Below are 13585 nucleotides of genomic sequence, written 5' to 3' on the forward strand. Positions count from 1 at the left end.
TCAAGTAATCTGGCCCTCAGCTGTGTACTCAGCGGCCACTGTAAGAAAACAGAAAAGGGGGGAAGGATTGTTACTGACCCTCGAGGGCAATGCCAGTCTTCCTATCGTAATAACTTTGACACTCTGCAAAGTGGCTGGCACAAACTGGGAACTAAACATTTCTGTATGTTTAATGAATTATAAACTACTCAGTCATCATATCTTTAATCACTAGTAAATTCTGTGCAGACACTGATAGCTTTTGGTTCAACTGATTTGATGGATCCCAGCACTTGCGTCCCAAAGCAGTCTGCGTTGCATGCCAACCGGAACATACTCAGAAGCGTTATTTGGACACAACTGGAAGCAGAAAATAACTGGCAGTGAAGAGAAAACAAAATACTTCTTCTAGCAGCTGGAGGAAGACTTTCCCAATCTCCCCACACCCATCTCTGCATTGGAGACCATCCAAGTTCTGTTATCCTATAAACCCCTTTTATAGGATCCCCCCTACCCCTGCGTGAAGGGGCAGGCGAGCAAGGACAGAAGGGCTGGAAGGAGAATCCTCGGGGGGGCTGAGCATGTGCAGGACACCTGACAGGTCTCCTGCAAACTGGAAGTGGAAAGTGGAAAGCAACAGGCAGAAACATGGAAGAGGGCCATGGATCTCATGGCATTGGGGGAGACCTTGAAGTGGAATTTCTGGTGGCAGAAGGAACCATGCCTCCCTCCACACATGGGGTGCAGGGTTCCAGAAATGTTACACTAGTTGCTTTCTGCAGACTTCGGAGAGGCTGAGAGAAGGGAGATGCAGAGCGCACAGGTGCCAGCAGCCACCACTATTGTATTTGTTCCGCGACAAGGACACTGACAAACACAGAGGTTTTCCAAATCTGCGATTCATCTAGTTTTCTTCCCATGTTGAGGAACATCTGTGATTTTAAGTTATTTTTTAAAGGTTTATTTATTTGAAAGGCAGAGTTACAGAAAGAGGTGTCTTCCATCCACTGGTTCATTCCACAAATGGCACAATGGCCAGGGCTGGACCAGGATGAAGCCAGGAGCCAAGCGCTTCATCCAGGTCTCCCAGTGGGTGCAGGGGCCCAAGCACTTGGGCCGTCTTCCCCTGCTTTCCCAATCACAATAGCAAGGAGCTAGAAGTGGAGCTGCAGGGACTCGAATTGGTGCCCATATAGGATGCCAGCGCCACTGAGAGTGGCTTAACCCACCACGCTACAATGCTGGCCCCAATCTTAAGTATTTTCTAACACCATCCCCATCATCCCATAACAGATTCCTCACTCCCTTCGTTCTATGTCCCTTTCCTTCCCCTCTATCTGTCCTATCTTTGCCCCCTCCCCTGAAGTTTAACCAACCTTAAGCAAGCCTCATGCTCCAGGTGGGCTAGGTGCCCCTTTGTGCCCCTCACTGTGCTGTAATTTCTGGCGTGTTGACATACTCTCCAGTGCTGGAACTTCCTCTTGTACCACATTCCACCTCCAAATGCCCCAAACAACGCAACAGAAAAAACAAGATGCTCAATACTTTGAATTTATTAAGTGCAGCAGGATATCTTTCTAACATATTGAACTTTTCCTCTAGTCACTATAATAGTTAGGCTAGTAGAAGTATACATCCATGTTGTTTGATACAACTGACAAAAGGTGTTCAGAGACTGGATACCATCAACTATTTTCCCCTGGTACCAGATCATCACATTGCTTCGTTCCTTCAAACCATTAAAGCTCAGCACTACAATGTTGCATAATCCATCCAAGGTCACAGAATAAAATACAAACTTTCTCAAAAAGCCAGTTTTGCGAAACTCTACAAGAAAAGTTTACAGGAAAAAGTAGACAGACTTCACCTATAAACAGCAATTTAAAAGTCTATTAAATGTAACAAAAGGTTAACAAGATACAAAACCTAAATCCTAAAGTTCCACAATTTCTACAGAAACAACGCCTCCCCTAACACCCTATGATTCAAGAGACAGCTTTCATGCCCTCGGCCCCTGCCGCCCACCTTGCCACCATGCCGGCCCCCAGATCAGCATTGGCTCTGGCCCTGTCGGCCTCCTCTTCGAGGGCCTCGCGGGACTGTACTGGCCAGTGCTGGGGTTTTCTTCCTTACGGAGCTTGGCCACGAACCCCAGGACTTCCATCTTAATGACTTCCGGGTTGCTTCCACGATCCCAACAGAATTCACACTCTGGTGCATTGAAGTGAGGCACCTGCCTGTCAGTGAGGTACTGCTACTGCAGAAATCTTTTGTAATAAACCCGAATCTTCTGGTACCCAAGGAGGAAGTGATACTTTGAGGGACACACCACCCCCCAAGTGCTGCAGCATCGCCCAGACCTGGGCCTCCCTGGCGCAATACTTTTCAGGTAGATAAAGACAAGAGCATCACTAAGAGACCCAACCTGGGGCCGTCTCCTCCCACATCCCCCCCTCATCCCCCCCGCAGAGGTGCGAGGCTTCTGACCAGGATCTAAGAGTGTTGCCTGCAGCCGCTTCAGCTCAAACCAGACACCCCGCAGACACGCTCTGTGGGAACAGCTCCTTCAAGTCTCCGAACACATTTCACCATCCCGGAGCGGGTGGTGGGGCTCTTTCTGTCCTTCCCCAGCAGGAACTGCACCAACTCAGCCACCGTCCGACTCACCGGGGCTTCGGCGGCCAAGACCCCGGCGCCTCTGCGGATGACGGCGGGCTCCGCACCCTCCTCCTCCCTCGCGGCACCGGGGTCCTCCCTGGGACTCTCCTGCAGGAGGAGGCTCGGGGCCGCCTCCCGCCACGCCGTCAGGGCCAGGGTCGCACCGTCACAGCCGCCGTCCTTCCCCACCTCGGCCTGAGAGGCGTCGGAAGACCCCCGCCCTCGGGTCTATGCTTCCTGTTTTCGGGCAGGCAGGTGCACAGCGCGTACCCGGGTCGAGGCGTGTGCGAGCCGCAGCGCAAACCCCGGCGGAGGGGCGGGACGGCGGCTGGGGCGGCGGGAGGAGGACTAGGAGCTACCGCACAGGGCGCTGGGTGGCTGCTGGGCGGCACCACACGCAGGTCGGAACCGCTCCCGCGGCACGCCAGGCGCGCGATACCTGCAGCGCCGCCGCCGCCGCCGCCACCACCGCGCAGCCTCGCTTTCGCCCGCGCGCCGGCCACTTCCGGCCACCGCAGCCAAGATGGCAGCCCCGGTGGTGCGCGAAGCTCTTCCTCGTCCAGCTCTTGGGTTGGGGTTCTGCGCGGGCTTCTGGGGGTGGAAGGGACCTTGGGGGCAGTGGGTCCCCCGTGCTGCATTCAAGCTCGGACAGCGGGGCGAGGAGGAGGGAGGAAGCCAGGGCTTTTCTTGGGGAATAATTCAATGTGCAAGAGATGGAGTAGGGGTGGAGTTCAAGCCCTGTTCATTCAGCAAGTGCGTATTGATGAGTGTAATCTCCAATTTTGAGTGCTTTGTCGTGGCTTAAGTTCAGAGTGCGTGACGTGACGGGGGGTAGGGGTGGGCAGGGAAGGCTGGGAGATAAGGCTGCATGGCCTCCAGCAGGATGCTAAGAAAATTGAAATGTATTCTGGACACAGTGGGGGAAAATTTTTTTTTTTTTTAATTTGACAGGTAGAGTTATAGACAGTGAGAGAGAGACAGAGAGAAAGGTTTTCCTTCCGTTGGTTCCCCATCGCAAATGCCGCTACGGCCAGTGCTGTGCCCATCTGAAGCCGGGAGCCAGGTGCTTCTTCCTGGCCTCCCACGCCTGTGCAGGGGCCCAATCACTTGGGCCATCCTCCACAGCCCTCCCGAGCCACAGCAGAGAGCTGGACTGGAAGAGGAGCAGCTGGGACTAGAACCTGCGCCCATATGGGATGCCGGTACCGCAGGTGGAGGATTAACCAAGCGAGCCACAGTGCCAGCCCCTGTGGGCAGCTTTTAAGCAAGTGAGTGCCCTGGCCAGATCTGTTTTTACAGTTTCTCTCGTGGTGTTGTAGAGGATGGATTAGAATGGAGCTGGAGAAAAGCTGGGAATCCAGTTTGGAAGATTATTATAGGACAGAATAGGAACTAGGACCTAGCTGGTTCACTGGGGTGTATCCAACAACCGTGCCTGGCAAATACAGACACTTGATAAATACTGTTCAATAGATGATTGTGATGAGAGAGTCAGGACAGCGAATTTCACAGAGTTGAGAGGATAATGAGAAGAGATACAGCTGGCAGGAGCAGTGATTGGCTGGAGGAAGGGGGGATTTTTGCCTTGGTTAAATTTAAGTACCCCCATACTTTCTTTGTACACACTCAGAGCCTTCTTCCTCATCTTGCCTCACCTTCATTCCATCTGTCTGAAATGCCTTCTCCATCACCTCCATCTTTCCAGATGCTATCCACTATTCAGGATCTAGCCTAAACATCATCTTTCCAAAGCCATCCTTAGTCACCGGGAATTATCTACTTTCATCTCAGAAACAACACCACAGCAGTAGTTTGCATTTATTTAACGTCCACATATATGAGTATAGGTCTTAGTAGGTGCTAGGCTCTGTTCTAAGCACTTTTCAAGTATGAATTTGATTGTTAAAATAAATACTATTCTCAGGGCCAGCATTGTGGCTTATATAAGGTTAAGCCTCCACCAGAGACTCCAGTACCCCATGGGTGCTAGTTCAAGACCCAGCTGCTCCACTTCCAGTCTAGCTCCCTGGTAATGCACCTGGGAAAGCAGCAGGTGATGGCCTAAGTGTTTGGCTCCCTGCATCCACATGGGAGGCCCAGAAGAAGCTCCAGACTCCTGGCTTCAGCCTGGCCCAGCCCTGGCTGTTGTGGCCATTTGGGGAGTGAATCAGGGATGTAAAACCTTTGTCTCCCCCATACCCCTCTCTATAACTCTGCCTTCCAAATAATTCTTTTTTTTAAAGTACTATTCTCATCATGCTCATTTTATAGACAATTGTGTCTTTACTATGGCATTCACTGTTTTTTTGTTTGTTTGTTTGTTTGTTTGTTTTTGTTTTTTGGACAGGCAGAGTGGACAGTGAGAGAGAGAGACAGAGAGAAAGGTCTTCCTTTTACTGTTGGTTCACCCTCCAATGGCCGCTGCGGCCAGCACACCGCGCTGATCTGAAGCCAGGAGCCAGGTGCTTCTCCTGGTCTCTCATGCGGGTGCAGGGCCCAAGCACTTGGGCCATCCTCCACTGCACTCCCAGGCCACAGCAGAGAACTGGACTGGAAGAGGGGCAACTGGGACAGAATCCAGTGCCCCGACCGGGACTAGAACCTGGTGTGCCGGTGCCGCAGGTGGAGGATTAGTCTATTGAGCCCCGGTGCCGGCCACTATGGCATTCACTCTTTACTTATTTATTGGCTATATAACCTTGGGCAAGAACTCCTTGCCCTTCGGTTGTCTTATTAATAAAATTGGTATAGGAACAGTAATAGCTTCATGGAGATTATGTGAAGTATTGCACATAAGCATTTAACATGATGCTTGGCACATACTGAGTATTCAATAAATATTAGCTTTTAATTATTGCCTAAGTTTTGTGTGCTGATACTGTAGCCCTGCTGGATAAGTGGGATTGCATTCCCCATTTTACAAGTGAAGTAACATAAAGAAGTTAAGTCACTTTTCCAACATCAAACAGTTAGAATTGAAACCTATTTAATGGAACTCCAAAGCCCATTCTCTTAACCACTGCATTAATAGATGTTAATTATTATTACTGACCATACTTGTATAATGATTATTTTTGTGCTTATTGTCCTCTCCAAACCAAACATCCTGAGAGCTGGGGCTGAAGTCCTTTTATTCTTTTATTTTTTTTATTTTTTTAAGATTTATTTATTTATCGGAAAGGCAGAGTTGCAGAGATAGAGAAGTCTTCCATGGGCTGGTTCACTCCCTAGATGGTCGCAACGGCCAGAGCTTTGCTGATCTGGAGGCCAGGAGCCAGGCCCCAACAGAGAGCAGTGGAGCAGCTGGGACTTGAACCAGCGCCCATATGGGATGCCCTGCCTGCCGGTGACGGCTCTACCCGTTACGCCATAGCGCTCGTCCCATGTCTTTTCATTCTTGTGAAGAGCCTCTCATAGCACTCTCAGGATATGTGTGTAATTGTTGGCAAATAAATGATACAAGGCTTTACTTTTTTCCTTAGGAAATAGCAGTTAGTTGTTTAAGTAACTTCTGACATGCTTTTATAGAACTAAACTTGAACTCTTCCTTTAAAAAATTTGAAAATACAAACCCATTCATATGACCTATGAAGACTGAAAGTATGGGACTGAAGCAGGAGGATGTTTATTATAGCCTAGCTTGAGGCTATTACTGGTTTCCATTGTGCCAAACATTTTATGTACAATATAATTTAGTCCTCAGAATCCCCATTGGGGAGGTATTGTTATCCTCATTTTACAAATGGGAAGAGTCTCAGAGAGGTTCAATCACCTGCCCCTAACCCCCACCTGTTAAGTGCTAGACCGGAACCGAGAACCCGAGTCTGCCTACCCTGAAGCCAGCACTCATGACCCGCGTGCTGGACTGCATGTTGAGCCACCCCCACAAGGAGTGCCGGAGAGAAAATAGTCCACTTACATATTCTTCTCACTACACGCGTGACCGAGGAGATATGCAAGAGATGGCTGTGTGGCAAGGAGTATGCAGGACATATGAGTGGAATTCCAAGTTGCAAATGAGCAGTAATAGGGCTGGATTTTAAAAACTGATTGGATAGCACAACACTAATTTTAAAAAAAGGGAGTGAACTGCTGCAACACGGATGAGTCCTACAGACACTGCGGTAGGGTGCGAGAAGATGAAAGAGTTTCTACAAGGGGACTTCAAAAAGTCTGTGGGATGCTGGTGCTGCATGCACTGGTTTTACCCACTACGCCAGAGCTCCACTTCCCATCCAGCTCCCTGCTAATATGTCTGGAAAGCAGCAGAGGATGGCCCGAGTGCTTGGGCCCTTGTGCCTACATGGGAGACCTGGAAGAGGCTCCTGGCTTCTGCCTGGCCCAGCCCCAGCCATTGTGGCCATTTGGCAAGGGAACCAGCAGATGGAAGATTCTCTCTCTCTCTCTTTCTCTGTCTCTCTGTGTCTGTCTCTGCCTTTCAAATAAATAAAATATTTTTTAAAAGTTTGTGGAAAAAGTGAAATTAAAAGATGTTTATTTTAGTGCAATAAAACTCTGAAATCCTTGCCTAATTTTTTCATAATACACATTTTTCATGAACTTTGAAAACCTCTGTGTATATGGATTTTAAGATTTTTTTGCACCAGAATGAACTTATCTTCTAATTCCATTTCCACTAACTTTTTCATACAAACCTTCATATATACAAGATGACTCCATTCATCTGATCCAAGCAGGTTAAGCTCATCTAAGGTGATAGAAATTAGAACAGAGGAAGCTTGGATGTGGAGTTGACTTGAGGGGTATCCAGGAACTTTGTTCTGAGTCTTTTTTTTGGAGAGACAGAGACAAGCAGAGAGCTCCTGTCTGCTGATTCAATCCCCAGATGTGTACAACAGCTGGGGCTAGGCTAGGCTCAAACCAGGAGCGGGAAACTCAGTGCAGGCCTCCCCTGTGGATGGCAGGGACCCAAGCACTTGAGCCGTCACCTGCCTCCCGGGGCCTGCATTAACCTGGAGCTGGAACTGGGGAGCAGAGCGAGGACTCAAACCCAGGCACTGCAGTGTGGGATGCGAGTGTCCCAACCTGCATCTTAAGCACTGCGCATGTGCCTGCCCCAGGAACATTCAGTGTCTTGATTTGGTAGTAGAGGTCATCTGTCAAAACTGTGAAACTGTGCACTTAATACCTGTGCATTTCCCAGTATATAAAATATAACTCAAAATTATAAAAACAAAAAAGGATTTTACAAGCAAATTGAAAAGGGAAGTGGGTTTTGCTTTACAAACTGCCAAGCCCTAGATGCTCCCGTGTTATACTGGAAAGGACTTAAGCGGTCATTGTTCAGTTTGGGTTGTGCCCAGCATGTGCTGGACAGGTAGGTTTTAAAAACAGTCCGCACTTAAGCTATTAGCATGGGAGACCGGTGTGTCTCTCTAGTTAGGGGGACGAAGAGAAGTGCCTTGTTGATGATTCTTAGACTGGCACCCGCTGGAGGGCGCATCCCTTGTTGCCTGCACTGGAGTCTTTGCAGGCCCACAGAACCTGGCACAGTGCAGTTCCTTGCAGGGATCCGGGAATCTCTCTGGAAAAGCAGGATCGCAGCACAGACTCTCCTGAAATGCCCAGCTCCCTGTGGAGGTGTGGGAAACGTCCCAGGACAAAGCTCCGAACCAGGTCATTAGTCGCCTGTCCCATGGCCTTCTCCAGGACTCCAGACCTGCCCGTGCTGCTGTCTCCGCAGCTCTGGGCCTCACAGCCCTTGCTTCACCTGTCCCCATGGAGTTATGTTGAGGTTCAAGTTGGATTACAAATGTACATTTGCTTATAAAGTGTTCTACCATTAAGATACAAATAGAAAATGTTACAGACCTCCCCCCCGCCCCCCACCTTACGAGAAACAGGAGAAAAATCCCAGTAATGAGTGTGACTGGCCTCTCGTACAGACGTTGTGGAATGAGTTTACACATTCCTGGTTGAAAAAAAAAATCGTCTGGCCAAAAAAGATTAAATAAAGAAATGTCAAGTACTGACACTCCATCTGAGGCCAGTGAACACTTTGGTGGGGAGCCAGAACTATCTTCTCGGATTCCGAAGTCCCTCCCCACTCCTCCACGCCGCCTTCACGGGGGCGCCGAGTGGGTCTCACCCCACATCCCGGTGGCCCCAAGCCGCTAGGTGCTGGTGTCTTCGCCGCTTCCCCAGGCAGTCTTGACAGGCGTGCAGCTGAGCCGGCTCAGCAGCTCAACCAGGCACCAGAGCAAGCGCTTTGTGTGCATCCCCAGGCCCGAGCAGAATGGGCCGAGTGGGAGGCTTTGCGTCCCGTTTGTGTGGCTGGGACCGAAGCAGGATGGCCAGGCGGATGATTGGATCTGACTTGGGTAATGAAAATTGTTTGTTACTGTTTGAAGAGGAATTGTATAAGCAACAGTGCCCCTGTGTTTGGCTGCCTGTGACTCACCAGTGTCTGTAACATAACACCAAAGCTAGAGGAGGAGCAGACCCTGGCCAGCGGGGTGTGTGTGTGTGTGTGTGTGTGTGCAGGGATTGCAGGGCCCCCTCCCCATTCATCCGCCCTTTCCCCACTCCACCGCCCCTCTCTCCACCTCCAAGGAGCCTTGGCGAGAAGGCATTTGCCACCTGGACACAATGAGGCCCAGTGCGAGGGGCAGGCGAGAGGCTGGCCAGGAGCCAGGGCCCTGGTCTGAATGGCTGCTGCCAAGGGGCTGGCACCCACCCATCTCAATCCCCAAGAGGAGGCCGGGCCAGGGCCAGGGCCAGGGGGCCGGGGCGGGGGGCACCTCCCACCCGGAGGCCCAGCTTACGCCATTTGCTGGCCGTGATCAGAATGTGCGGGACACAGGGCCTTGGAGCAGCTGGACAGAGCCGGTTCCTCTCTGCTAGCCGCCAGCTCCTTTGGATTAGCGCAGCGCAGGCTCTCCGGAGCCCCTTTGTCGGCTGCTTGTTATTCCGTACGCACTGAGCACTGTGCATTCATCTTTATTAGTTCTAATTGCTTCCCCATTCTAATGGGATCTTGATATTCCCATACAATTGAAAGGAAATGTATTCATTAAAATAATTCTCCTAACTGCCGCTTCAAGCTGCTCCTCTAAGTGACATTGTCCCTGCAGCCACAGCCTGCTGAGGCCTCCTATTAAGGCGCTAGTCAAAAGCCAACTTTGGGCGGCAAACTTGCCTCGCAGGAGTTTCCAGACACTGGAGAGAGGGTGCTTTTTAATCGGCTCACACAAAGTTGGAGGCCAGCTGGTGTGGTTGGGGGTGCCGCTCCGGGCTGGATGGGAGGAGAGGGGCTCGCCTCCAGCTCCGCCTCGGGTAACAATGCCTCCTTTCTGCACCCGACCAGCTCACGTGGCGAGGGCCTTTCCTCTGTCCTGCGTGTGAAACTTTCTGTGTATGCCACAGGCGGTGCCTCGGTGGGTTCCAAGCCCAAGGCCAGCTGAACAAGGTGCTGTGGGATGTGGGGGACTGAGCCGGAGTCGGAGTCTCAAAGTGTTTATGGTCTCAGTGGGTGGCTCCTAACTCCGAGTCCCTAGACAACCCGGGAACGCTCTCAATACTCAAAAAGCTGTGTTGGATAGAAGATTTAGAAGGGCGGGCGATCGTTTCCTGTGTACATTTGATTTAATAACTGGAATCTTTTAGCCCCTGGATGGGGGGTATCACAAGACGCTTTCCGGGGCACTGCGAACCACTGATCTGTTTGAGGGGAAAGAAGCCGTGGGAGAGGGGACAAGGAGCTCCTTCCCCGGGCGTGCGGCGGCAGGGAAGCTCTGGAGGAGCTTGGAGGAGAGGAAGGGCGGGTGGGCTGGGCCCTACACAATGGCACCAGTCCCCACCATAGCCCCCTGAGGGAGGCGAGAGTCCTCCCTCTAGCACCAGTGTGATCTCCAAGATGTTAGCTAGCACGTCCACCATAGGGCGGCGGAGGCCGGATTTGAACCTGCCACCTCTCACGTCGGATCTATCACAGAAGGTTTCCGGAGGAAGGTGGTGTTTGATCGCCCTGGCGGCTTCTCAACAGGTAGAGAGTGTGGTCCCCGGGGGACGTGACAATGCGAGGTGCTGGCATATCAGAAACTGACAGGAGTGCAGGTGGCCCTGTGATGGGCGGGGGGGTGGGGGGGTGGCAAAAACTGTAAAGAGCCCTGCTGGCAGGAGGTTGGCGCCCCTCCCCCAGGGATCCTGGAAACCTCCAAATGAACATGCCTTTTCTTCCAGGAGCCTCGGCTTTCCCTGAAGTGCATAATTTTTAACATCTTCATAGTGAAAGAAAGTCAGCTGTATCGTGGAGTAGCAGGGAACCGTCTCTTGAATTTGTCAGCGAGAGCAGGAGACTTCAAAGGGAGCTTGGCTGCGCTGGCAGGAGCTCGGGGCTACGCAGGCCCCCGCGGAACGGAAGGCATTTCTTTGTCTGTTGCTGGTGCACTGCAGCTGTAAAGTTTTGATTTTTGAATGACATGTTTTGACCCCAGGAATAAAATTATTAGCCATATTTCCAGCAAACTCCCAGGGGACACGAAGGGTCTGGGGGCTGCCTGGGCTCGGGGCCCATCCTTTGGTGCTGGGCTTTGAGGAAGCAGCCCTCGGAGAGCCAGTCCCACCGGGTAGCTGCTCTTTGCTGTCAGCCAGCCCAGCAAGAAGACTGTATGGCCGTGGATGGCCTTGTGGTGCGGCCCGTTAGTGCGGGGATCCTATATCAGAGCGCACATTTGAACCCCAGCTGCCCTACTTCCAATCGAGCTCCCCGTTAATGCACCTGGGAATGGCAGCTGAAGATGGCCCAAGTGTGTGGGCCCCTGCACCCACCTGGGAGACCCGGATGGATGAAGCTTCTGGCTGCACAGGACCCAGCCCTGGCCATTGCGATCATCTGGGGAATGAAACAGCAGATGGAAGACCTCTGTCTGTCTCTCCCTCTCTCTGTCCCTCTGCCTTTCAAATAAATAAAAAAATAAATCTTTAACAAAAACAAAATGACTAGCTAGCTGAGGAGGCTGTCTCAGAAGCAACCAAGGAAAGCCGGGCCAGGAATGGCTGCTTCCCGAGATCCTTTGTGCCCTGGCCACTTCACTGTCCTCACTGCTCTCCAGCCACCTTTGGGCCATCAATCTGCTTGCCAAAGGCCGGTGGCTGGACCAAGGGTTCTGGGGGACTGTGCCTTCTCGCAGTGTCCAGCCTTGCTAAGCTGCTGGGCAATTTCGTCGTACACCTGTGGTCCAGAGACACCCGGGGCAGGGGGGAGGAGTCCATGCTGCGTGCACGTCTCCAGTCAGCAGCTGGAGGTGGCCCACTTCAGCGAGCAGAATCCCTTGCTTCATTTACCTATTTAATTTTCATTTTTAGAGAGGATTGTTTATCGTGGAGAATGGAGAAAATCTTGACTGTCACAAAGAAGAACGGCGACAGCACACAGCTGTGAGGCCACCACCCGGGGCGGCCACCGGGAGCAGACTTTGCAGGGTACACTCCCCGATTTTTCCAAGCATGCGCGGTTTCATTACTTTTTTATAGAGTCACCTTCTGTATGCTGCTTTGTATATGCAAAATACGCGTTTCTTCACATATCGTGGGTCTTTCACACTTCTCTTGTAATTGAAGTTATCCCACGGACCCTCTATCAACATTGATGTCTACTGTTACGGATTTAGCTTGCTTTCAGGTTTTAATTATTTGACACAATTGTGATAAACTGACTTATGACTACACTTTTCACAAGGCAACATTATATAAACAATATTTGATTTGATTGACATTACACAGAAAACCATTTCATTGTGAAAAATGTGTTAAGGCAAAAATTAAATACCTATATTCTTATTATATGTTTCTGTGTATCTTTTAGTGCCTGTCCTAACAGGTTTGATTATGCACATAGTTTTTTTCAAAGATCTATTTATTTACTTGAAAGAGTTACAGAAAGAGAAGGAGAGACAGAGAGAGAGAGAGATCTTCTATCCACTGGTTCACTCCCCAAATGGCTGCAATGGCTAAGCCTGGACCAGGCCAAAGCCAGGAGCCAGGAGCTTCTCTCAAGTCTCCCACATGGGTGCAGGAGCCCAAGGACTTGGGCCATCTTCTGCTGCTTTCCTAAGTTCATAGCAAGGAGCTGGATCAGAAATGGACTCAAACCGGTGCCCGTATGGGATGCTAGCATTGCAGGTGGTGGCTTAACCCTTTATGCCACAACACCAGCCCCCAACATTATAATTTTTATGTAAGTGTGCATTTGTTTATCCCATTCGTGTATATGTGAGTTTTTCCTGTAACATTTTTATTATTTTTTTCAAGAATTCTTTAAATATTAGAGATTTTAAACTCTCTGTCATGTTGCCAGTATTTTTCCTGGGTTATGATTCTTTCTTGAGGCTATTTGAGGTAAGTTTTCCCCCCCTTATTTTGTAATCATAGAAATAAAACAATCATTTTATAAAATTAGAAAATACAGATGCAAAGAAAAAATTTTTAAATGAAATAGTCCTTAATCCTACCTATTAGAGAAAACCACCATTAATATTTTAAAGTATACTCTTCTAGGCCTTAGTATTTCCTGATATATATAGTAGGACCATATAGATATATTTAAAAACAAAATTGAGATTCTTCTCTCTATATATTTTTATGACCTACTCTATATATCATTTTTAAAAATCACTCTGTGTCACTGCAAATGAATCTGCAGCATTATGTATTAATTTTATTTTTAAATAGACAACATTTTCACATCGTTCAAAAAATCAGAACAATATCAAAAAAATGTCCATGGAGAATTCTCACTTCCCGCCTGATCCCCATTCACGTGGTTCCCGGCCCCTACCCCCATCCCCCCCCACCCCCACAGGCCACCACTCGTCCTTGTTCCCGGGCTCCTGAGAGTACAGGTGACAGCGGGTGCTGCTTGTCCTTTCACGTTGTTAGGCGCCTTGATTTGCTCTGGACTCTGTAGAGCAGCTTCAGGTTGGCAGCA

General features: G+C 50.0%; 1 protein-coding gene across 1 annotated transcript; it reads right to left on the reverse strand.

Annotated features, from left to right (window-relative positions):
• Positions 1-1521: 1521 nt before the first annotated feature.
• On the reverse strand, positions 1522-4334 carry MAGEF1 (MAGE family member F1). The gene is given in 9 exon segments (XM_062181385.1): positions 1522-2099; positions 2102-2308; positions 2310-2361; positions 2363-2488; positions 2490-2522; positions 2524-2562; positions 2564-2832; positions 3077-3323; positions 4249-4334. Coding segments are annotated over 9 exon segments (1194 nt in total). The 3' UTR covers positions 1522-1964.
• Between the last annotated feature and the right edge of the window lie 9251 nt (positions 4335-13585).

Source organism: Lepus europaeus, chromosome 2, assembly GCF_033115175.1.
Source record: "Lepus europaeus isolate LE1 chromosome 2, mLepTim1.pri, whole genome shotgun sequence".
Lineage (NCBI taxonomy): Eukaryota > Metazoa > Chordata > Mammalia > Lagomorpha > Leporidae > Lepus > Lepus europaeus.